Here is a 26,243-nt window from a genome sequence, read left to right as displayed (position 1 = left end):
GGAATTGCAAATTTTGCGATTCCTTAAATGCAATGTATCAAGGGAAAAAACATTCCAAAATGCCATTAAGGAATCACAAATTACCACCAACTTCTAGTTGGTGGTAAGTTGCGAATTCTCTTAAAAAAGCATTTTTTTAAACATCAAAAGGTGCCATGTGACGCTCATACATGCCCTTAGGGCATGTATGTGCGCCATATGCGCACACATGTCATTTTCAGGGGTGCAGCAGGGTGTTCTTGGGACACCCCTGCACCCTTGAAAATATTCGCAATTTACGATTAGCAAATTCCGAATCGCAAATTTCCCCTTCATTCCTATGGGCCTCCTCTCCTGGCCCATAGAAATGAATGGGAAATTAATCCTTAATTGCGATTAGCAATTTGCTAATCGCAATTAAGGAATTTTAAGGAATCGCTAAAAAGAAGCGATTTCCTACATACATGACATTTTGCGTTTTCTAAATAGCGATTCCTTAAAAATCACTATTTAGGAATCGCAAAACGGAATGTTGATACATATGGCCCTTTGTCTTTTAGCTGCAGTGTTGTCACTGCTTTTTTCTGATGTCCGTCTATGGGTTTTGCTACAGCTGGCCAGCTGTTTCGACATTTCTTTTTGAGTACCTCTGCCCACGGGCTCGTCTCAAGAGGTGTCCCTTGCTTTTATGGGGATGTGCCATACCCCATGGTGGATACTCGTTGGCTATTGTATAGCTGCTCTTCTTTGCATGGGAAGTTTAGAAGGCTCCAGCAGAGTCTTCTTAGGTTCCTTCTCTTCTGCCCCTCTGGGGAATCGTTCTGTAGGCCGTACTGCGGGCCTTCCATTTCGTCCTGTTCTTTCTACTTTTGTAGGACGTCCATTCTGGGAAACCCACTGGGTTGTTTTTCTTCTGGGGTTGTATGTTGTCATCTACTGTTGATCCGTAGCACTCTCCTGCCTCTCTGGAGGCACACTTCCACACAGTGTTGTTGGGTTTCTGCCACGCCTCGCTCTCCCTAGCGTGTTCTTTCAGCTTTCACTGTGCTTTTCCTGCCTGCGTGGCCTGCCTTAGATGTAGACGTGTGTCCTTTGGGGGGGCATGTTGCTCTGTTCCATCCAGGACAGTTTCTTCTGAGTTCTGTGTGGGTTCGACATGTGAATGCACACAGGATATGTTTGTTTTCACGGGGTGCCGGCAGTGGTCCTTGTGCCCTTGTCTTGACGGTGTTCTATTCTGGTGGTTTGTCTCTCACTTACTGGTGTGGGGAATTGCTTACGTCTTCTATATACGTATGCACTTCCTTGTCGGGGACTACGATCCCCTTCCTCTTATCGCCACGTAGGGGTTCAGGTACTTCCACTCCTAGCCTCTGCTGATGTTTTATGACTCACTGTGGACTTTTGGTTGAGGTCAACGACTCTTATTCAAAAGGTTCTGTGTTCTTCTCCAGGTGTTTCACTGGTTGTTTGTCTCCCTCATGACTAAAAGGCACTTTTGCTTTTGCTTTATTTTATGTATGTTTACAGAGCTAGTATTCTTCCTCAGGATACTCGTTGTCATTATACAGTGTCTGTATCTGGCTATATACATTTTTCTGACAGACCTATGACTGTGTATCCCTCATATATATATATATATATATATATATATATATATATATATATATTCATCTGCATGTATATATGTCATGCAATATACACATAACAAGAGAGCATGCATACTAGGTTTTCCCTTGCCCTAGTATCAGGGGTTTTTGCCCCAGATTCTCTTTCTCTCTCTCTCTCTTTCTCTCATATGAGTCCCTGGCTTTGCTGGTTTCCCTTCGCCTTTTGTACCTCTGGGTATGGTTGGCTGGTTGATTACCTGGTGATGCGTCTGCCCCTCTGCCACACATGCGTGCTGTTGATGCTCCACTTCCTTGGGCCTTTGCATAGGTATGGTGTGGTTCTCATGGTACACACTGTTTCTTTGTCTGTATTCTGTTATCCACAAGACAGTATCTTCTGGTGGTCATGGTTCTGTATACCTCTGCATGGTGATGCCTGTCCACTCACCTTTCATTTTTTAGGCATCCACTGTTGTATATGTTACGTTGGTATGTTCTGATGCCGTCATGCGATCTTGTCCCTTTTCAGTGACTGTGTTTCTTGCAGCTCTATGGGATCCGGTGCTCCGTTTAACTTCCTTTTGCGGAAGTTATATACTGTCTTCCATTATGCACCGACCTTCTTGGTTCTGTGTTCCCTTTGTTCCTGTCTGGACGCGGAAGGTCTCGTACCGTCCTCCGACGACTTGTGGTGCCTTTGCCTCCCCTTGTTCTTGCTCCTTTACGGAGTTACATAGGTCTGGTGTCAGCCACCCTGGCATTGCTGTTCCCACCGTGTTTAGTCAATGTTGTTAACGGATCAGTTCTTTTTGGAACTGAGTGGGTTTTCAGTCGCAGACCCTCTAATGGGGTATGGCTTTGGTATCTCTTCTAAGTTAACCAATCTGCTGCTAGATGTCTCTATCAGATGAACGAGTTACTTACCTTCGGTAACAATGTATCTGGTAGAGACATAGTCTATCCGCAGATTCCTTAACGCCCACCCAGCATCCTCCCCGCTCTACGAGGACCTTTTCAGATGGGTTTTACCCACTCATCTCCTTCTAGGTGGCTTTTGTCTTTCTGCAGGGTAGTCTCTTTCACCCCCCTCCTGGGCAGGATGGCTCATTATGATTTCTCCACCCATTATTGGGTGGTAGGTTCATATATCCTTCTAGGCTCCTACACCCTGGTTCTTCTAGTGTGGGGATTACTGATGTTCTTCCTCCCACTCTGCCTCCTTTCCCTGTCTTCTCTCCATTACCTGATTCTGTTACAGTCAATTGGATCGAGGTCTCTTGACTGTGACTGTCAATGGGTCTCTTGTAGGTTGTATGGTTACACATTACTCTATTGTTGTCGTGTGGTGAATTACAGTGAGTCGAATTGCTTTGGTCTTGTTGCCCTTCACGATTACATCCTGTGGTTGCAGACTCCCTGTTGTTTGCCATGACATTCATTTCCAAAGCCGTTTTGCCTTATTGGAGGGCACAGATTTTGCTTTTGCAAGACTGTTCAGTTTTCGTAGTTGCTCCGCGTTGTGGCGCAAAAAAGTTTCACCAAAGAAAACTGACGTCAGCACGCCAGGCGGAAGTTATATGGCTCCACTGACGTCATGTCCGTGGATGACGTCAGGGCGGAGCCATGCGGCTCCGTCCCCTGGCGCGCGGAGGTACTGCTGAGAGAGAAAATTCTCCGGATCCAGTCTAAAGCCTGGGGGTTATTCTAAGGTAAGGAATCTGCGGCTAGACTGTGTCTCCAACAGATACATTGTTACCGAAGGTAAGTGACTTGTTCAACAGGTGGGTTCTATACATCATCCAACGAGGCTATGCCCTGCTATTCCTTTTCAACCTGCCACACTTTCCACCCACATTCAGTCATCTCTCAAAGGAGCACTTGTTCATCTTGCTCCAAGGAATGCAGGTGTGTTTGGTCAGAAGAGCCATAGAAAGGGTTCCGGCCCTGGAATTAAGGACCGGCTGTTACTCCTGTTATTTCCTCATGCCGAAGGAGTATGAAGACCATTTTCCCATTTTAGATCTACGTTCTCTGAATGCCTTCTTGTGGAAGAACTCATTCAAGATGCTAACGCTGACCCAGGTTTTGTTTGCCCCAGATCTAGGTCACTGGATTGTGGCTTTGGACTTACAAGAGGCTTACTTTCATATACACATCCTACAGTCCCACAAACCAGTTTTCCCCTACCTCGACGACTGGCTGTTGAAATTGGGCACCTCACAATCTCTCGTAGATTACCTGCAGACAACAACAGAGCTCTTAAAATAATTTGCTTTCCCTATCAACATACCAAAGTGACACCTAACTCCTTCACAGAGGCTCCCCTTCATTGGGGCTAGCCTGGATGTAGTGCAGTTTCGGGCTTTTCCTCATTGACGATGAGTTCAATGATCCTGATGTTTAAGCCTGAGTCCGGGATCTTGATGAGAGTGTTATGATTCTTCTGGGCCTCTTGGCATCCGGCATCCTCCTCCATCGTGCTCATCGACTGTGCCAGGTGGTATACGGAGGCTCTGCATTGAAATCTGAAGTCTCAGTGGGCCCAAGACCAGGGGAACCCAAACCTGTACAATATGTAACTCTGTGCCTGGAGTTTGAGCAACTGCAGTTAACAGCATTTGATCTTCCTCCCAAAATTGTGGAAGGCATTCTGACTGTCAGGCGTCCTACTAAGTCTGTCTACGCCAGTCACTGTCACAAGTTTGTAGCCTGGTGTGACAGCTACAATTCTGATCCATTGCTGGATACACTTTTGGTTCTCTTATTGTTCATTCGGTCTCTAGTTCAGCAAAGGCTTGCATTGGGCACTGTTAAAGGTTATTGACCTTCTCTTTCAGCCTTTTTACATTGGCTGGACTGATTGCTCCTAATACAATTACCTCTTGTGTTGAGATTTTTGAAGTTTTAAATCATTTATTTCCTCCTAAACCATTTGTGATCTCACAGTTGGATCTTAGTTTGTTTCTCACTTTCTTCATGTGTATGCCTCTCGAACCCATGCACAGCTCTCCATTACACCTCCTGGCCTTGAAATCAGTGTTTCTGGTTGCGCTGACCTCGGCCTGTTGCATGAGCAAACTCCAAGCTTTCTCATGTAGCTGTCTTTTGCACCTTTTTTCCAGAAAAAGTGATACTGCAGACCACGGTGGCCTTTTTACCTAAAGTTGTTTTTGCTTTTTACATCGGGCAATCCACCGTTTTCCAGTGTTCCTTGCCTCGCCTCATCCCTCCGAAGAGGAGGAGAGACTCCATTGGCTGGATCCTAAGAAAGTTTTCAGGTTCTACATCCATCTTGTTAAAGAACTTCGTGTGGACTAATAACTCGTTGTGGCTTGAGCCACGTGGTACTATGACCAGTGCTGGAAAGTCATTGTTGGGGGGGGGGGGGGAGTGTTTCTAGTCCACTTGGAAGCCTGGAAGCAGTCTTCATAAGTTGAACAATCTGGAGAAAGGCAATGTATCCATTATAAATATTGTTACCAAAGGTAAGTAACAGTTTATTTTCTGACATGATATTTGAATGAAAACTTGGACCCGGCAGCTAAGATTAGAATAACTGTTTTCCTGTTGGATTCTGCCAGGCTATTATCCCTTCAGGTATAACTCTGATGTATATGCCTGTATAATCTGTGACTTGGCGGTCCGGAGTATTGCGAGGGTTTTTTCTTTCTTTGCCCCCTGCCGTAGCCACAAAGATTAACAGTTATTGCGTAATATAGTGAAACACTACTTGGGAGGAAGGAGCATATTAGAAAAATAAAATGAAGTGAAACTATAATGGAAAAAAAAATTATATTTAAAATAAGAATCCATGTGAAATTGAATTTTCTAAACTGCCTGTTTTATGGGGGCTTATGAACCTGCAACATCTCCACTGAGGATCAGGCTTCCTTTGCCCGCCATGAGAGTCTGCCCTTTCAGATCCTTTGGCTTTGTGGCATTGTTTTATGCCAGATGTGCTATAAAATGCAGTTTTTGTTCCTTTTTTCACCCCCTTGCCCATGCCTTATACACTCCATCTGCTACTTGCGGTGGCTGTTTGACCTCACCACTCTGAAACATCACCAATCACTACTGATAATGTGATTGAAATGTCAAATACGTGTAATGTTGCCTGCGGTTGCCTACACTGAGAAACAAAATGAACGAAAATAACTAAGAGATTCTGAAGTGGCCCCTATGCAGGCCTGCATCCCGGTGTGGGTGTCTTCCAGGCTGAAAAGCGAGGTCTAAAATTAAATTAGCTGCCACTCGTGTCCTTTCTGCATCTGCTATCTTTGATTTGCATCCATTCCATTACCCCCGCCATGTACAGCCTTTTGATTTGACAGATGAGTCTCGCGTCTTCTTCGGTGGGACAGATATGATTTATGAGTCTGGGTTAGGCGAGAGATCAGCTTTTCTCCTGCCTTTCAAAGCACTATTTTATAATTATTCCTTTCTCTGCTGCGAACGGTAAATGTTTGCTTACCTTTTAAGACTTGTAATGCGTGCAATATGTTTTTCCATTAATAGTGAGTGTACCTCAATCCAACTTAAATATTGCGTATCACAGATTCCAGAAAAATGTATATCGGGATAGAACTCCATCACAAGATATGAGATAATCCTATCTTGGTACTGAGCCATAAGACCGAACAAGCAATAAAAGTGCAATCTTCGCGTACGAATATGAGAGCAGTGATGGTTCTGTTTCTCCTATTATCAAGTTGCTTCCTAGATTATTGTGCTGGGGTTCAGTATGTTTGGTGGATGCAGCAGTATAAAAGTTTATCTCATTAGTTATGCTCCGGTGATCATGGTGAATGGTCATGGTAAGTGTGAGAAGTTGGCCTGGTGTATGATGTTCACTATTCTAGTGAGCACCTTGTACCAGTCCAAACAACCCTTATGGTGATGGTTGTAAAGTCAACCTTATAGACCAACTGTCCTAGTGGTAGCATGGACAAAAGCAGTCTTAGGCTAAACTCAAGAGGGCATGTGAAGCCAGCTGTTTTACCATATGCAAACCTTTTAATTCCAAATGAAAGGACACCACACAGGTTATATATTTAACATATATATGTATTTATTACTAAATAAATCCCCTTAACTCTTTATGAGCACAGGAGCACAAGCGTATAACAAGAAACTTAATATAGCATACAAAAGTTGCACAAATATGGATAGGCCCTGGTGGCCCCTAAAACCATATACTAAAATAGTGGTATAAGAACCACGTCACGAACAATGGTAAGGCCTAGGTAATCGCTGGGGCTACACTGGACTAACAGTAGTTAGGACGTAGGAGGCCCACAGTATGAGGGTGCAGTGTCTAAATCCACACGCGTGCACCAATTGAAGTCAGTGGGTGCGTTAAGTTAGAAAGTTGCAGATTTTGAAGTCTTCCGACTGGACTAGAACGTAACCACTTAAAACTAGGACACTAGGGGTGTAAACCTCTACAGGAGCACCGGAGTACTCGCGTTACCTCACCCACAGGAAGCGGGTGCATAGGTGTCAAAGTGCGTCGGGTTTCGTCGTGGAGTTCTAAGGAGCCTGGAGGAAAAGATGCTGCAGGCGACCAGGAGGGAAGAGTCCGGTTGGATCCAAGGGTGGATCGAAGATGTAGAGTACCTGAAAGCAGAGGGGACAGAGTCTGGGTCACTAGCCAGTGGCCAGGAAGGAACCAGGAAGGAACCAGGCGATGTCGGCTTGCGATCAGGTGATGTCGTGAAGCTTGTCTCCGCTCCCACGTGGACCAGGAGGTGTCGACGACAACCAGGTGGTGGACACGGACTGTCCAACGAAGGCTCTCGCAGTCGGCGGTGTCGGTTCTCGATTCGGAGTCAACAGGCCTTGGCAAATGCAACCCACGCAGGAATCGAAGATGGCGTCTGGATCAGACCAGCAAGGTCTGATGGGCTGCTCCTTTTCAGGGGAGCAAGGGCCAGTCTGGAGCAACCAGACCAGCATTAAAAATTTGAAGGTTCGTCGTCACAGAGGCCACTAGCCAACGGGCAAGTGACCGGACAGACGCGTCGAGCAGGAAAATGCAAAAGGGCCCCACGCAGCACTCGGTGAGTGTGGAGAGGTGATCTTCGGTGCAAAAGCTGTTCGGGCTTCTCAATCCCCAATGCACAGCTTCGAGGGTGCCTCAGGAGCTGCACAGAAAACACTTTGCTGGCTTTCCAAGATGGCCGGTCCCACATCTCACGTCGCCTCCACGGGTCTCAGCTTTGCTGTGGCTGTGGATCGGGCTGTTGGATGTCTGGAAGTCCGGTTCTTGTCGGTCTCTGTCGTTCGAGCTCCGGCTGGAGCAACAACAAAGCAAACCTTTGAGCACTTGATGGTGCCTACATGTGCAGGGTGGTCACTCCTTCACCACAAGGGAGATTCTTTAGTCTTCTACGTCGAGTAGGATGTCGAAGGGTCCAGAGTTCCATTTTAAAGTTTCAGTCAGGATTATCTAAAGTCTATGGACACAGCTCCTACCTTTATTCCAAATCAAGGGGCTGGATTACCTGCTAGGTCCCTCCTATGGGTGGGACCCAGGAAGGGGGTGGTTACACCCCTTTCCCTTTGTCCAGTTTCGCGCCAGAGCTGGGGCTGGAGTGCCCCAGCACCGGTTTGAACTGGGCTATGCATGGGACACCTTGTGTGCCCCAGACAGTGTCTGGTTTCATTCAGCCCTCCCTGCCCCAATCCACTATCTCCTGTCTGGGGTGGTGTTAGCACCTCCCTGTGACAGGAAACCTATTGTCCAGGCCTCCCCTGCCGGAGTTTCGTCCAGCAGCAGGAGGCCAGACTTGTGTCTGTGGCAGCAGCATCCATTTTGTGATGCTGAGACTCTGGTTAACTATAACCGGGATTAAGGTTAGTAACATGTCTTCTCCCTCTAGAAGGGTGGAATGCTACCCACGTCGCCAGAACTGGCGAGGGGGTAGTAATCCAAAGCATATGACACCTTACACGACATGTTTTGATAAAGCCAAACCAAGGATAGCATCTAACCGCGAGGATTATAATGCACTTAAGAGTATATGGTATGGCAATATCCCAGATCAGCTATAAGGACATGGTTCCGAAAGCTCCAGACAGACTCAGCTCATGCTAGAGCACCATCTCACATAAAACCAAGCACTCTGCCTCCAGGATTGTAAAGGCCTGCCATAGGAGTGACTTATAGGTGTATATGTGTCCAGATATAGGTTTAGACATAGGTATACTATATCTAATCAAGGGGTGTTTACACGACCTTGTCCCAGCTGAGTGATCAGCCAGTTGTGTCAGTTTGGCTGGCCAGCCAGGGGTGGCAAAAGATATGCTGCAGCCCCTGGTAGTCCTTGGATGCACCTATGCCCTGGGTACCTATAGTACACTGTACAGGGGCTCATAAGGTGACCCAATCCCAATTGGTGATGTACCTAAAGTACATGGTTGTGAATTTAGAGAGAGAACAGCAGGGCTGTGGGTCTGATTAGCAGGCCCACAGCCACATTAAGTCGAAAACCAGTGAAGCAAAAAGCAAAAAATGGGGTGACCATAGGATAGCAGACCCTACTCTCCTACATAACCCCCCCCCCCCCCCCCAACGCAGGGACATTAAACTTAACCTTGACCAGATAAGTCTTCATGTTCTAAGTGGAAATACCTGGAGAGACCATCTGCATTGCCATGGTCAGTCCCTGATCTGTGCTCCACTGTAAAGTCCTTCCCCTGTAGGGAAATGGACCACCTGAGCAGTTTGGGATTTTCACCCTTCATCTGATTTAGCCACCAGAGGGGCTTATGGTCGGTCTGAATCTTGAAGTGAGTGCCAAACAAGTATGGTCTCAACTTCTTCAGGGCCCAAACCACAGCAAAGGCCTCCCTCTCAATAGCTGACCAACGTTTCTCTCTAGGGGTCAGCCTTCTGCTAATAAAAGCAATGGGCTGGTCTTGACCATCTACATTAAGTTGTGAAAGCACAGCTCCCACCCCCAACTCAGAAGCATCTGTTTGGACAATGAACTCTTTGGAGTAGTCAGGACTCTTTGGGATAGGTGCAGAGCACTTCAGGTCATCAAATGCCTTTTGACAGCTAACTGTCCACTGAACATTTTTTGGCATCTTCTTGGATGTCAGCTCATTGAGTGGTGTCACTATGGACCCATAATTCTTGACAAATGTTCTGTAGTACCCAGACAGGCCCATGAAAGCTCTGACCTGTGTCTGGGTAGTTGGAGGAGCCCAGTCCTGTATGGTCTGGATCTTACTCTCCAGTGGTTGAATCTGACCCCCACCTACAAGGTGGCCATGGTACACAACCTTGTTCTGCCCTATCTCGCTCTTTGTGGCCTTAATAGTGAGGCCTGCCTTTTGCAGGTCCTCTAAAACCTTCTTCAGGTGGATCAGGTGATCCTCCCAGGTGGAGCTGAAGACAGCAATATCATCAAGATAAGCTGCACAAAAGTCATCCAACCCAGAAAGGACTTGGTTCACCAACCTTTGGAAAGTGGCAGGTGCATTCTTCAAACCAAAGGGCATTACCACAAATTGATAATGACCTCCAGGGGTTGCGAAAGCTGTTTTGGCCTTGGACTCCTCAGCTAACCTGATTTGCGAATAGCCAGCTGTCAAATCAAATGTGCTCAGAAATTTGGCAGACACCAATCTATCTATGAGCTCATCTGCTCTTGGAATTGGGTGAGCATCTGTCCTAGTGACTGCATTGAGACCTCTATAGTCCACACAGAACCTCATCTCTCTCTTACCATCTTGGGTGTGAGGTTTTGGTACAAGGACTACGGGGCTGGCCCAGGGGCTCTCTGATGGCTCAATTACTCCAAGTTCAAGCATTTTCTGCACCTCAGTCTTTATACAGTCCCTGACATGGTCAGGTTGCCTGTAGATCTTACTCTTTACAGGCAGACTGTCACCAGTGTCCACCTCATGGGTGCACCAGTTAGTCTGACTAGGTGTTAATGAAAACATATGTCTATGGGCCTGTAGAACTTGTCTGCAGTCCCATTGCTGCTGGTCAGTGAGGCTGCCTGCCAAGGCCACTCCATCAACTGAACCATCATCAGGGTTCTGGGATGACAGGTCTGGGAGAGAGTCACTCTCTTCCTCCTGCTCCCCATCTGTAGCCATGAGCAAGCCCATGTCTGCCCTGTCCACATACGCCTTCAATCTGTTGACATGTCATGGTACTTATAGAGCGCCCTGTGGGGGCTCCTAGGGGTGCCAAGGTCCACCAAGTAGGTAACCTCTCCCTTTTTCTCAATTATGGTGTGGGGTACAGACCATTTGTCTTGGAGGGCTGCTGGGGCCACTGGATCCAACACCCTCACCTTCTGTCCTGGCTTGTACTCAGTCAGCACAGCCTTTTGGTCATGCCAAGCTTTCTGGAGTTCTTGGCTGGCCTCAAGGTTTTTGGAAGCCTTCTCCATGTATTCAGCCATCCTGGAGCGGAGACCAAGTACAAAGTCCACTATGTCAAGTTTAGGCTTTTTGAGAGGTAACTCCCATCCTTCCCTCACAAGACACAGGGATCCCCTTACAGGGTGCCCAAACAAAAGTTCAAAAGGGCTGTAGCCAACCCCCGTTTGTGGGACCTCTCTGTAAGCAAACAGAAGGCAGGGTAAAAGGATGTCCCATCTTCGCCTAAGCTTTCCAGGTAACCCTTTTATCATCCCTTTGAGGGTCTTGTTGAACCTTTCAACAAGCCCATTGCACTGTGGATGGTAGGGTGTAGTGAATTTATAATTAACACCACACTCCTTCCACATAGCAGTCAAATATCCTGACATGAAGTTTGCACCTCTGTCAGAGACAACCTCCTTTGGAAAACCCTCTCTGGAGAAAACTCCAAGTAGGGCCCTTGCCACAACAGGAGCTGTTGTGGTCCTTAGGGAAATAGCTTCTGGATACCTGGTGGCATGATCCGCTACCACCAGTAAAAATCTGTGCCCAGATGCTGTTTGGGGGTCCATTGGGCCAACAATGTCTATCCCCACTCTTTCAAAGGGTACCCCCACCACAGGTAGTGGTATGAGGGGGGCCTTTGTTGTGCCACCTGATTTGCCACTGGCTTGGCAGGTCACACAGGAGCGACAAAACTCCTTGGCATCTTCTGACATATGGGGCCAGTGAAAGTGAGGGACAAGCCTGTCCCAAGTCTTGTTCTGGCCTAGATGTCCTGCTAAGGGAATATCATGGGCCAAGGTTAGAAGGAAGCCCCTAAATTGCAGAGGTATAACCAACCTCCTGGTAGCACCAGGCTTGCGGTCTCTAGCCTCTGAATAAAGGAGCCCATCATACCAATACACTTTATGGGTACCTTGAGCATTCCCAGCAGCCTCAGCAGCAGCCTGCTGTCTGAGGGGTTCAAGAGAAGGACACGTTAACTGAGCCTGCCCGAGATCTGTCCTTGAGGGACCCCCTGTCCCAAGAAACTCAACCTGATCAGGTTCAAGCTCTTCTAGGACAGTCTCCTCTTGGATCACAGAATCATCCTCCTGAGAGGGCTGATCCTCAACCTGGGGCAATGGGGGAAGGCACTGCCTTAACCCTTGCTCTTTCTCTTGGGTTGTGTCTGGTCTATAGTTTCAAGATCCAGCACAGGTTCAGGTAGGCACTTCTTGGCCGGGGTCCTGGTTACAGCAAGGACATGTGCTGAAATACCTAGCATCTCTGCATGAGTCCTATACTCCACTTCTGACCATACAGAGTTCTCAAGATCATTGCCCAAAAGACATTCAACTGGGAGGTCTGCACTTACCACAACTCTTTTGAGGCCAGTTACCCCTCCCCATGAGAAATTAACAACTGCCACACTATGTGTAGTAGTGACATTGCTAGCATTGGTCACTAGGTAATTATCACCCAGTATAATCTGCCCAGGGTCCACAAAGTTAGGTGTCACTATAGTGACACTGGCACATGTGTCCCTGTAAGCTTGAGACAGTTGTCATTTATTAAAGGTGTCTGTCTGTACTTGCCCAAGTTATTGGGACTCACAGTAGTGGACATAGCCATGTCCACATCACAGATCAGAACAGCCTGAGTGGGAATCCTGACTAGGCCAGAATCCACCTCAGTACCCATGGTTAACCCTACTACACCCTTGGGTTGGGAACTACCACTGCTGACTGTACTAGGGGGTGCAGGTGCCTTAGGGGCTGCAGTGGTAGGGGCTGTACCTTTCTTGGTGCACTCACTAAACCAGTGAGAGGCAGATTTACAATAATTACACCAAGGTTTCTTTGGACCTTCTTTCTTCTTTTTCTTGGAATTTTGGGACTCCCCCCCTCATTAGAAGTATTTTGGGGGGCTGAAGAAGACTTCTGGTCTTTCTGTTTTTGATCTCCACCCTTTTGGTCTGCCTTTTTCTGGTCACCACCTTGGTTCTGGGGTCTCTGCTTAACCCTGGTTCTGACCCATTTGTCTGCCTTCTTTCCCAATTCTTGGGGAGCGGTCAGATCTGAGTCAATCAGGTGTTGGTGCAACAACTAGTTCTGGCAATTATTAAGGATCTGTTCTCTCATTATTAGATTGTACAATCCTGTATAGTCTTTAACTTTACTTCCCAGTAACCAACCTTCCAGAGCCTTAGTGGCACAATCAACAAAGTCAGTCCAGTCCTGAGTCTGTGTCTTCTGGGTGTCTCTGAACATTAACCTGTACTGTTCAGTGGTTAAGTCAAACCCATCAATTAGAGCACTCTTCAGGACAGTGTCGTTTTTAGCATCCTCCTGACTAACAGTGAGAAGCTGTCCCTTCCTTTTTCTGAAAAGGAAAGCCACAAGATTGCTGCCCACTGACCTTGGGGAACCTGCTGTACCATGCAGGCCCTCTCCAAATCCATTATCCACTTGTGGATGTCATCCCCATCTTTGTAGGGGGGCACAATCTTACTCAGGTTTCTATGATCATAGGACCTGTATTTATCCTTAGGGATATTGCTGCCACCAGTGGAAACTAATCCACTTAATGTTTGCTCCCTTGCTAAAGCAAGTTTAGCTTGGGCCAGGGCTGTTTCCTCTTTCTCTATCTGAAGTTGGACTGCTCTCATCCTAGCCTCATGTTCTCTTCTCTGGGGGAAGTCATTCCCCTTTGAGAACCCCTTGTGGCATTAGAGAGGAGAGATTCCCTGGAAGGAGATTTCCTTTTTATTGCCTCGGTTAAGTCTACTATTAGGCCTGGAAAGGTCAAACACCTCTCCATTCCCATGTAAACATAGGTTAGCCTGGCTAAGCCTTCTGACTTGGGCCTGGCTATCATCTCCATCTTCTGAATCTCCCCCCTCCTCTTCCTCTTCTTCTTCCTCCTCTTCTACTTCTGGAATCAGGGGATCATCTTCTGTAGATGGCACTCATTCACCTGTATTATCTATGGTTTAGAGGCCTTCACAAGATCAGCTGCCTCTAGGACTTCTATCAGGTGTTGGATGGTAGGGTTGGAACCCTGTTTCAACCTTCTGGAGGTACACAATGACCTCATCTCTCGAACATTGAGCATATCATATCTGGAGGGTCCCCTGGGAGGGTCACTTACCACAGGTAGAGAACTGGAGGGTTCACCTGTGCCAGACATGTCGAGTGAGGTGTGGGTGATGCACCTACCTACACTGAGTGTTTACCTACTAAACCTCCCTAGGAGTTGTAGTCAGGGTGTGCTAGGCCCTTTGCTCTACAACAACTAAGTTCAGTAGAACTTAAGTATTTTAAGCTTTGTTATATGTACCTATGGTACCTATGTGATCTTTCAAATGATATCAAAGATTGCAATGGTAAAACAACAGCAAGCTCAAATCCCAACCGCTGCTCACCAATGTGAGAAGTTGGCCTGCTGTATGATGTTCACTATTCTAGTGAGCACCTTGTACCAGTCCAAACAACCCTTATGGTGATGGTTGTAACGTCAACCTTATAGACCAACTATCCTAGTGGTAGCATGGACAAAAGCAGTCTTAGGCTAAACTCAAGAGGGCATGTGAAGCCAGCTGTTTTACCATATGCAAACCTTTTAATACCAAATGAAAGGACACCACACAGGTTATATATTCAAAATATATATGTATTTATTACGAAATAAATCCCCTTAACTCTTCATGAGCACAGGAGCACAAGCGTATAACAAGAAACTTAATATAGCATACAAAAGTTGCACAAATATGGATAGGCGCTGGTGGCCCCTAAAACCATATACTAAAATAGTGGTATAAGAACCACGTCACGAACAATGGTAAGGCCTAGGGCCTTGGGAATCGCTGGGGCTACACTGGACTAACAGTAGTTAGGACGTAGGAGGCCCACAGGATGCGGGTGCAGTGTCTAAATGCACACGCGTGCACCAATAGAAGTCAATGGGTGCGTAAAGTTAGAAAGTTGCAGATTTGGAAGTCTTCCGACTGGACTAGAACTTAACCACTTAAAACTAGGACACTAGGGGTGTAAACCTCTACAGGAGCACCGGAGTACTCGCGTTACCTCACCCACAGGAAGCGGGTGCATAGGTGTCAAAGTGCGTTGGGTTTCGTCATGGAGTTCTATGGAGCCTGGAGGAAAAAATGCTGCAGGCGACCAGGAGGGAAGAGTCCGGTTGGATACAAGGGTGGATCGAAGATGTAGAGTACCTGAAAGCAGAGGGGACATAGTCTGGGTCACTAGCCAGTGGCCAGGAAGGAACCAGGCGATGTCGGGTTGTGATCAGGTGATGTCGTGAAGCTTGTCTCCGCTGCCACGTGGACCAGGAGGTGTCTACGACAACCAGGTGGTGGACACGGACTGTCCCACGAAGGCTCTCGCAGTCGGCGGTGTCGGTTCTCGATTCGGAGTCAACAGGCCTTGGCAAATGCAACCCACGCAGGAATCGAAGATGGCTTCTGGATCAGACCAGCAAGGTCTGATGGGCTGCTCCTTTTCAGGGGAGCAAGGGCAAGTCTGGAGCAACCAGACCAGCATTGAAAATTCGAAGGTTCGTCGTCACAGAGGCCACTAGCCACAAGCAAGTGATCGGACAGACGCTTCGAGCAGGAAAATGCAAAAGGGCCCACGCAGCACTCGGTGAGTGTGAAGAGGTGATCTTCGGTGCAAAAGCTGCTCGGGGCTGGGGCTTCTCAATCCCCAATGCACAGCTTCGAGGGTGCCTCAAGAGCTGCACAGAAAGCACTTCGCTGGCTTTCTAAGATGGCCGGTCCCATGTCTCACGTCGCCTCCACGGGTCTCAGCTTTGCTGTGGCTGTGGATCGAGCTGTTGGATGTCTGGAAGTCCGGTTCTTGTCGGTCTCTGTCGTTCAAGCTCCGGCGGGAGCAACAACAAAGCAAACCTTTGAGTGCTTGATGGTGCCTGCTTGTGCAGGGTGGTCACTCCTTGACCACAAGGGAGATTCTTCAGTTTTCTACGTCGAGTAGGATGTCGAAGGGTCCAGAGTTCTGTTTCAAAGTTTCAGTCAGGATTATCTAAAGTCTATGGACACAGCTCCTACCTTTATTCCAAATCAAGGGGCTGGATTACCTGCTAGGTCCCTCCTATGGGTGGGACCCAGGAAGAGGGTGGTTACACCCCTTTCCCTTTGTCCAGTTTCGCGCCAGAGCTGGGGCTGGAGTGCCCCAGCACCGGTTTGAACTAGGCTAGGCATGGGACACCTTGTGTGCCCCAGGCAGTGTCTGGTTTCATTCAGCCCTCCCTGCCCCAATGCACTATCTCCTGTCTGGGGTGATGCTAGCACCTCCCTGTGACAGGAAACCTATTGACCACACCTCCCCTGCCGGAGCTTTGGCCAGCAGCAGGAGGCCAGACTTGTGTCTGTGGCAGCAGCATCCATTTTGTGATGCTGAGGCTCTGGTTAACTTTAAACGGGATTAAGGTTAGTAACATGTCTTCTCCCTCTAGAACTGTCGAGGGGGTAGTATTCCAAAGCGTATGACACCTTACACGACATGTTTTGATAAAGCCAAACCAAAGATAGCATCTAACCGCGAGGATTATAATGCACTTAAGAGTATATGATATGGCAATATCCCAGAACAGCTATAAGGACATGGTTCCGAAAGCTGCAGACAGGCTCAGCTCATGCTAGAGCACCATTTCACATAAAACCAAGCACTCTGCCTCCAGGATTGTAAAGGACTGCCATAGGAGTGACTTATAGGTGTATATGTGTCCAGATATCGGTTTAGACATGGGTATACTATATCTAAGCAAGGGGTGTTTACAGGACCTTGCCCCAGCTGAGTGATCAGCCAGTTGTGTCAGTTTGGATGGCCAGCCAGGGGTGGCAAAAGATATGCTGCAGCCCCTGGTAGGCCTTGGATGCACCTATGCCCTGGGTACCTATAGTACACTGTACAGGGGCTCATAAGGTGATCCAATCCCAATTGGTGATGTACCTAAAGTACATGGTTGTGAATTTAGAGAGAGAACAGCAGGGCTGTGGGTCTGATTAGCAGGCCCACAGCCACATTAAGTCGAAAACCAGTGAAGCAAAAAGCAAAAAATGGGGTGACCATAGGATAGCAGACCCTACTCTCCTACAATAACTGAGGATCACTTGGTGACCTTCGAAAGAGCAAACTAGTTTAGTAGCCCATCACATTCTTTTAATTTACTAAAAAGTTGTTCAACTTTCATTACAACAGTTGGAGGCCGTTTTGGCAGTTTTATAGAGTGCAAACTCGACCCGAAGGTATTGGAGTACTTTACATCCGCACCATCACAGGGGAGATTTAGTGATTTGCCCTCAATCACAGGAGGTTGAGCCAATGCTGAGACTCCAACCTATTTTCCTAGTTCCAAAGTCGGTAGCTCTGGTCATTATGCCACACCCACTCCTTGCTTTTACCTTTGGTTGCAGCTCTTGACGCTAAATAAATACAGCTAGTTCCATTAGTTACTTCATCTAGGTGATATGCCGGAGGTGCCCTTCTGGTTCAGCAAGGACATGGCCTGGCATTTTGGTGTGGACTGTTCCTGTTGGAGCAGGGTCGAGACTGCTTTTCATATGACTGGATCCAAGCTGAGGTGGCATGGTAGGCAAAAGAACAATGGGTTGGAATGCTACTCAAGCGATAGCCAGTGATGAGACTTATTGCAAGCATTTCTTCCATTATCCTTTGTGTGTTTGGTGCCCTTGTTGATGCCAGGGATCTTCAGAAAAACTTTCCTCATTTTTTTGTTGCTTGGTCTGTATGGTGGCTCTCTCAGAAATGTGTCTAAGGTTAATTATACTGTGTGTTCGAGGCATATGAGCTGGATATCACAGACTTTGCATTAGATCACCATCTGGTGTTGGGCTCGGATGGTTGCACCTTGTTGTTGTCTTGGAAGAAGTCTTAGTAGTCACGAGATGGGTGATTCCTCCCTTGGACGATAGTGTGAATGGGCATCGACTCCATCCTTAGATTTTTTTTTCGCCATTGGGTTCGAATGCAACTTTTGCGCACAGGTTCGAAAACGTTGTTTTAAAACTTTTTCGACGCGCACAACTTCGATAACTCTTCAAATCCTATTCAAAATTCAACGCTACCTTCATCTATTCGATTCCATCGTCGACGCGGTGCCTATCGACACCGTTGGGGCCTACGGCTCATGGAAAGGATACCATTCAAAAAAATGCCCCCAGTGTGTAGCAAAATTCCCACACAGTGACCATCATAAGGTCTGTAACCTGTGTCTCTCGCCAGAACACGACGAATCCAGCTGCCAAGCCTGCAATCGAAAAACACTATCCGAGATCGTCTGGTTGGACAACACATCATGGCGCAGAGATCAGCTCCGGAACCAGTGGACATCTTCGCAGAAGATTCCGAAGATCTAGAAATAGTGTCAGAAGACTCAGACGACCCCATCACTCAACGAGTGAATACTACTGCCCCTGCCCCAACCCCACCACCAAAGCAAAAGGCACTGGTCAAGACTTCGCCTGCTGGCCCCAGTCGCGACTGAAAGCACGCTTCAGAAGCCCTGCCTTCGAGCCTGGCTCCGAAGAAAAAATACAAGCCTACGGGTAGCTCTGGACTGAGCAAACCGCATGTAATAGTCCCACAGGTGCCTTCGATGCCGAAGCCAAAACAACACTCTGCTCCAAAATCGGTTCAGATTCCTTCCACGCCGAAAGATAAACCGGCCCAAACACCTCAAGGCCTGTCGATAAAACGGCTTCGAACATTTCCAAGCCTAAACATCCAGCTCCAAAATCCAAGTCTTCGGAACAGAAAAACAAGCCAACGGATTCTACGACACCTCCTAAGGCCAAAGAGAGCAAGACTCAACCACGCTCGGAACTGAAAAAAATGGAACCGAAAGCGGTTATCGAGGAAGAGGAACTGTTTCATCCTTAGCCTGTCGATCCCAAACAGATAAAGATCCTCATTGATCCCTGAAACAGGACATGTCATAGCTGTGCCATCCAACAGCAAGAACTCACATACTCCAGTGCCTGTTAAGAAGGACTGTGCCACTCCACCTATGCCTCATTCTTCTCCTGTCCTTCCTTCCAATCCCTTTCCACTCCCTAAACCAGTTACACCACAACCTGTAACTTCTCCAGCACATACACCACCACAAGATGATGATGATGATATAGGGGGGAGGGATACACTATTGACCCGATCACAGATCCACATCCTATACCACAGGATGAAGGGAATTTTGACAACCCAATAGATCGAATAAACCTCCCAAGCCCACAGCCATACCCAACAAAACCATCTCCCCCTGACGACAAGATTGGTTTTGGTCAACTCAATAATAGGGCTGCTGTTTTTCATGGTGTGACTATGCACTCAGACACACCAGAGGAGGATTTCCTTTTAGATACATTTGAACAGTCTCCGAAATCGATACAAATATTACCAATGATCAAAGGGGTCATTAAACAGGCCCCTGATGTATTCAAAGATCCTGTAAGAGCCAGGATTCTAAATCCTAGAATTGATAAAAAAAATATAGACCAGCCCCTGAAGACCCTGCCTATATCAAAGGACAGCTGCCTTTGGATTCACTAGTAGTGTCCAACGCTAGGAAGTGCGCCAATTTAAAACCTATGGGGATGTACCACCCCCTGATAAAGAATCCAAATTACTATAAGCATCGGGCAAAAGGGTAGCTGCGCAGGCGGTCAATCACTTGCGCATAGCCAACACTCAAGTACTACTGGCTAGATATGATAGGGCTCACTATTTGCCGGAACAATACAAAACTCAAGCAAATGCCCTAATTTAAGAAGGGAAAATAGTATCAAATGCCTCAGTTAAATGTGCCCTTAATGCAGCACACTGCTTCAAGATCCATTAATACTAGTGTACTGGTCAGACGACATGCCTGGCTACGCATTTCCGGCTTTAAGCAAGAGGTCCAGACAACCATTCTAAATCAGCCGTTCAATCAAGAACACCTTTTTTGACGGGCTGTGGACAAAACTCTTGAAAACATGAAAAAAGATACAGAGACTGCAAAGTCCATGGGAGCATTACAGTTTCTGTATAAACACCGAGAGGAGTATCACCACTGGACCAAGAAGGTCCTAATGGAGTGTGGGGAAAGGGATGGATTCAAAAGAAAATTATTCTTTTGATAGAAGACCCCTCACTCACCAACCTGGTTGGTGACATGCTTCATCATCGGGGTCCCACCCGGACAGCCGAGTGCCATCCGGGTGTGCTGCAACACCTGATTACAGTGGAGCGAAGTGGAGTGTAGACCGCCCAGGTTCCTTTCTTTTTCACTTGGTCCTGAAGAAAACCGGGGAATACCCTCTACAGGTTGAAACATGTAGACCCTAACACACCCACATAGATATAGTCGGTCCATTTATCCTACTCTTATATCTGCTATCTGCTTTTAACATTGTCCAGTAACTTCTGATTAAAGTTTTATTGAAGGAATACTGTGCCAATTTTTAACTCACTTTCTCATCACATTCACAAAAATTACCGCTCCACTGTAATCAGGTGTCGCAGCACACCCGGATGGCACTCGGCTGTCCGGGTGGGACCCCGATGATGAAGCATGTCACCAACCAGGTTGGTGAGTGAGGGGTCTTCTATCAAAAGAATAATTTTCTTTTGAATCCATCCCTTTCCCCTCACTCCATTGGGACCTTCTTGGTCCAGTGGTGATACTCCTCTCTGTGTTTATACATATTCAGGTCTAGGGGACCAGGAGTACTCCCCTGCGCACCGTGGAAAAACCCTTACTCTCTCTTTGTGTTTATCACAAGCATTACAGTCTCCACAAACTCGTGGTTCCTTTTGGCGCTCGTTTTATAGAGGAGCCTCTAAAAACATCAGTACAGATACCTCATCTTCATTCAAAACCACCACCCAAAAATCCCCCAACAGAGGATATTTTAGAGGAGGTTTAGAGGGAATAACAACAAAGGAAGAGGACAAGGAAACAATAACACTCGTACCTCCCCTGCTTCTAAACAGTGACTTCCCTCCACTTCCCCCAGGCCATTCTACTCCGGTCGGGGGAAGATTATCACAGTTCCTACCTGTCTGAAAGTCCATCACAACAGACAAGTGGGTAAGACAAATTATCCACATTTTTTACTGCCTGGAACGTACAGCTACCCCCCCAAACATACCACCCAAACATTGTCCCATGTCCACAGAACATCTTACACTTTTAAAACAAGAAGTTCTCTCACTGCTTCAAAAGCAAGCCATAGAACCAGCCCCCTTACTACATAAAGGAACAGGAGTTTTCTCCCTATATTTCCTAATCCCCAAAAAGGATGGTACTCTAAGGCCAATACTTGATCTCAGACCCCTCAATCTGTACATACACTCGGATCACTTTCACATGATTACTCTCCAACAAGTGCTTCCACTGCTCCAAGAAGGAGACTTTCTTGCTATACTAGATCTCAAGGACGCCTACATTCCCATACATCCTTCTCACAGTCAGTTTCTAAGGTTCGTGGTGGACTGCCAACACTATCAGTTCAAAGTCCTTCCATTCGGAGTCACCACCGCACCCAGGGTGTTAACCAAATGCCTGGCAGTGGTAGCAGCACACCTGTGAAGACAACAAATTCATGTCTTCCCATATCTGGACTACTGGCTAATAAAAGCCAAGTCATTCAACCAGTGTGTTCAACACACTCATCAAACCGTACAAATACTACACCACTTGGGATTCACAATCAACTACACCAAGTCGCATCTCCAGCCCTCTCATGTATATCAATATCTAGGGGCCACAATAAACACTTCCACAGCTCTAGCGTATCCCAGTCCAGTATAGACAGTATACAAGCTCTCATTACCAAATTTCAAACACAACACTCTCTCCCAGCCAGAGTGTTCATACAACTAATAGGCATGATGGCATCTTGCATTTTTATTGTAGCCTATGCAAGACTTCAAATGTGTCCCTTACAGGAATGTCTAGCACATAAGTGGAATCAGGGTCAAGGGCAACTTACAGATCTGGTGTTGGTGGACAGCCGCGCACACCGCTCTCTGCAGTGGTGGAACACAACAAACTTATCCAAGGGGCGGCCGTTCATCGAGCCAGTTCCACAGATAGTTCTAACAACAGACGCATCACTCACAGGATGGGGAGCCTATCTCCTCATTCACACCACTCAAGGCAAATGGACCACTCAACAAAAAGTGCTCCATATCAATCATCTTGAACTATTAGCAATATTCCTAGCACTGAAATCATTCCAACTCCTTGTGCAAAACAAGGCTGTCCTCATCCGGACGGACAGCATGACAGCCATATATTACATACAAAAACAAGGAGGCACACATTCTCTGCAGCTGTCCCAGCTCACACAGAACATTTGGAGGTGGGCCAGTCCACAAAAAAGATACCTCCTTGCAGAACATCTCCCAGGAGTTCACAATCAGATTGCGGATCTGTTAAGTCGACAGACACAACAGATTCACGAATAGGAACTACATCCACAAGTTCTTCTACCATTTTTCCAAATGTGGGGCCAACCAGACATAGATCTGTTTGCCACACACAAAAACGCCAAATGCCCAACCTTCGCCGCCAGGTTTCCACACCCGCTGTGCAAGGGCAATGCGATATGAATTAACTAGTCAGGCAGATTTGCGTACGCTTTTCCGCAACTCCCACTGTTTCCACTAGTGGTACGCAAGCTCCGACAACAGTCTCTAAAACTGATTCTAGTGGCTCCCACATGGGCACGTCAACCGTGGTTCACACACTGTTGGAACTCACTAGTCCCACACCAAAAACTACGCCTCTCCCCATCAGTACTAACGCAGAACCATGGAGAGATAAGGCATCCCGATCCAACTCACCTCAATCTAGCAATCTGGCTCCTGAAGTCCTAGAGTTCGATTACCCCAACCTTCTGCCGGACTGTATGAACATCATTAAAGAAGCCAGGCTGCCTACCACCAGAGCTTGCTATGCAGCAAAATGGAAGAGATTTGCCATTTACTGCACTAACAATCATATTGATCCACTGGATGTGTCCATCCAAAACATCATTTGCTATTTACTACATTTGCAAAGATGTAATTTAGCATACTGATCCATATGTCTACTTCTAGCAGCACTTGCCTTTTAGTTACAAAACAGACAACACTTGTCACTTTTTAGAGTCCCAGCAATTAAAGCCTTTATGGAGGGCCTTAAAAGAATCATTCCTCCTAGGTTACCACTCTCTCCGGTGTGGAATCTCAACATTGTACTTACTAGGCTCATGGGACCCCCATTTGAACCTTTGCATAAATGTGAGCTTCAGTTCCTCACATGGAAAGTTGCTTTCCGTATCGCAATCACCTCTCTTAGAAGAGTAAGTGAGATCCAGGCTTTAACCATACGAGAACCCTTCTTACAAATACATCATAACAAGGTAGTTCTCAGAACAAATCCAAAATTCCTTCCTAAAGTCATCTCTGCTTTTCATCTTAACCAATCTGTAGAGTTACCGGTGTTTTTTCAAAACCCAGACTCCGTAGCAGAGAGAGCTCATCACACACTAGACTTCAAAAGAGCTCTACTTTATTATATTGACAGGACTAAATCCTTTTGAAAAACAAAACAATTGTTTGTAGCTTTCTCTCCACCGCATAAAGGTAATCCCATCTCTAAAACTGGGATTGCAAGGTGGATGGTTAAATGTATACAAATATACTACCAAAAAGCCAAACGCACATTAACAATTCCCCCAGGGTGCATTCAACACGCAAACTATGGGGCTTCTATGGCATTCTTAGGGAACATTCCCCTAGAAGACATCTGTAAGGCAGCAACATGGTCTACAACACACACCTTCACTAAACACTATTGTGTTGACGTGCAAGCCAAGCAACAAGCTTCTGTGGGCCAAGCAGTTCTTAAAACACTTTTTCAAACTACTGCAACCGATACAGGTGACCACTGCTAAGGAAGATACCGCTGTACAGTCTATGCAAAGTGTGTGATCTGCAGCTCATATGCCTCGAACGGAAAATGCTATTTATCCGTATGCATCTGTTCTTGGCATGTAGAGCTGCAGATCCACACAAGCCCGCCCCCCTCCCTGGGACCTGTATCTGTTCCAATACTATCTTACTTAGATATACAGTCATGGACATATTTTTCTTTTCTACTAACTCAAATCATTTCCCATCATGGCGAAAAACAATCTAAGGATGGAGTCGACGCCTATGCGCACTATCGTCCAAGGGAGGAGTCACCTATCCCATGACTACAAAGACTTCTTCCAAGACAACAACAAGGTGCAACCATCCGAGCCCAACACCAGATGGCAATTTAATGCAAAGTGTGCGGATCTGCAGCTCTACATACCAAGAACAGATGCATAGTGGTAAGTAGCATTTTCCTTACTTGCCTTTATTGCACAAAATGTAGTGGTACAAAACACATATTTCGCATGGAACTGTAAAACATGGAAAATATTCCTCAGAATTATGTGAAATTTGAGGTTCTTAATCCTAAAGACAGTCCTAAGCTACTCTGTAGAGCTTTACTACCATCGTCCATTGCTTAATCAACCTTCTACTTATGAATGGTAAACAATGCTTGAACATGCTAATTCCAATAGGTTGCCTTTGTTGGGTGCACTTTGCAGAGAAAAGCTTCAGCAGTGTCTTCCTTCTACTGAATGAATTTGTGTTCCAAAAGCGAAGGGTATTTTCTTTCCTTTGAGTCTACTTTTGTCACTACATAGCTATATGTTTTTTCTTCTTTTTATTATGGCCAACCAAAGAGATTGTTCCAGTATTTTACTTACTGTTTTCAATAAATATTTAATCCCAAATAGTCTCAGGCACCTTCATTTTGGCCACGAGTCACAGATTCCTCCTCGATAAAATGATTGTTCGCACCTCTTACTCTTTTCTCGTAAAAGTGGTATCTTCTTTTCACGTGTGCAAATCCACTCTAATATCTTTCTTTCTTTGTACTCCTCATCCCGCCAGAGTGACGAAGTGACTCTACATCAGGGGGCATTCTTTGCATACTTTTACTGAACATTTATGCCTCACTGCCCAAGCATGCATTGATGGATATTTACCATAGCTGGGCTGCATGATTTCTTTGGTGTACTAGCACTACTCGTTCTTCCCTTCCACAGAGTATTGCTGTGGGACTCATTTATAAGGTGAGGAATATGCAAGAAGATGTATCCATCAGAAGAAAAAGTTACTTTCATTTGGTAACAATACTTATTGTGGTTACATAAACTTCAAGCAGATTCCTTGCCACCCTTCCTTTTCCCCTGTGAGTTAGTGTTGCCATTAAGTTTGTCATATTTAATCTGTGGGAAAATATATGTGAATCTTTCATTTTCGCCGATTTAGAGGTAAGCTAAGGGAATATATTGCATTGAAAACTGATTTCCGTATGAAGAAAAAAGTAAAATTATTTTTGCGTGAAAAACTGAAAATTGACGATATACATATGCTGAATTTTGACACTTAAGTCATGCCCAAAAGGTATGTGCCTCCTGCATTTGCATATGTAAATTACGAATATCACAGGCAGTGGATTGGTAGCCCTGGGAATATTGTAATCTTGTAATGGTTGTAATTCTTTGTTCTTCACCCAGTAATCTTTGATTAGTTTCTGAGTTGGGCCCTTAATGGCTTAGCCTACCATATTATAAAATAGACTGTTGTACATACCCTCAATGCCCTGTTTATTTAAAGTAGGGGAAGCATGTTATTTTCCATAGTTTACCAAAAGTGTTTTGTCTTCTGTTTTCAGATGTGCCAGCATTGGCTAACTCAGTGCTTCTGGAACTATTTAAACTGGCCCGATATATGTCATTACATTGCCACATGTATTCTCCTTGGGCCTGATTACCAGATATACATGTGCATATCTGTCTTCAAACACTTACAGCAAGATATCCTCCTGCACACACAGACTAAAGATCTACAAGTTTTTCTGAAAGTGAGTATATCTTTGTTTAAAGTAAAATGTTGTTGATGTAATTAGAAGGCCTTGTTCAGAGTTCTAAACATATTTTTCCTCAGCTTTAGTTTTATCTTTAGCGTCCCACCAGCCTTGTGTAATCAGAAAAATGAATGACTGAAAAATGCATACTTAGTTATGTCTGCTACCCCTCCTGGGGTATAGGCCATCAACCAGAACTCTCCAGCCATCGCTGTCCTCTGCTTTTTCAGTCTGACTCCAGGTGTAACCCATCACCTTGCAGTCATCCTTGAAACCTCAGCGCAAGGTGTT

The 26,243-nt window shown here is 46.2% G+C and overlaps 1 protein-coding gene across 2 annotated transcripts in view; it reads left to right on the top strand.

The window, feature by feature from the left end:
* The window catches only part of TBC1D32 (TBC1 domain family member 32), a 940,667-nt gene that overhangs the window by 842,177 nt on the left and 72,247 nt on the right, over window positions 1-26,243 (top strand). For both annotated transcript variants that reach the window (XM_078648467.1, XM_078648468.1), the window contains one exon: window positions 25,761-25,949. In XM_078648467.1, coding sequence (XP_078504593.1) covers window positions 25,761-25,949 — 189 coding nt within the window. The remainder of the gene's footprint in view (window positions 1-25,760; window positions 25,950-26,243) is intronic.

Source organism: Lissotriton helveticus, chromosome 6 (genome assembly GCF_964261635.1).
Source record: "Lissotriton helveticus chromosome 6, aLisHel1.1, whole genome shotgun sequence".
Classification (NCBI taxonomy): domain Eukaryota; kingdom Metazoa; phylum Chordata; class Amphibia; order Caudata; family Salamandridae; genus Lissotriton; species Lissotriton helveticus.
Note: the sequence above shows the minus strand (reverse complement) of the source record. Positions and strands in the feature narration are given on the sequence as shown.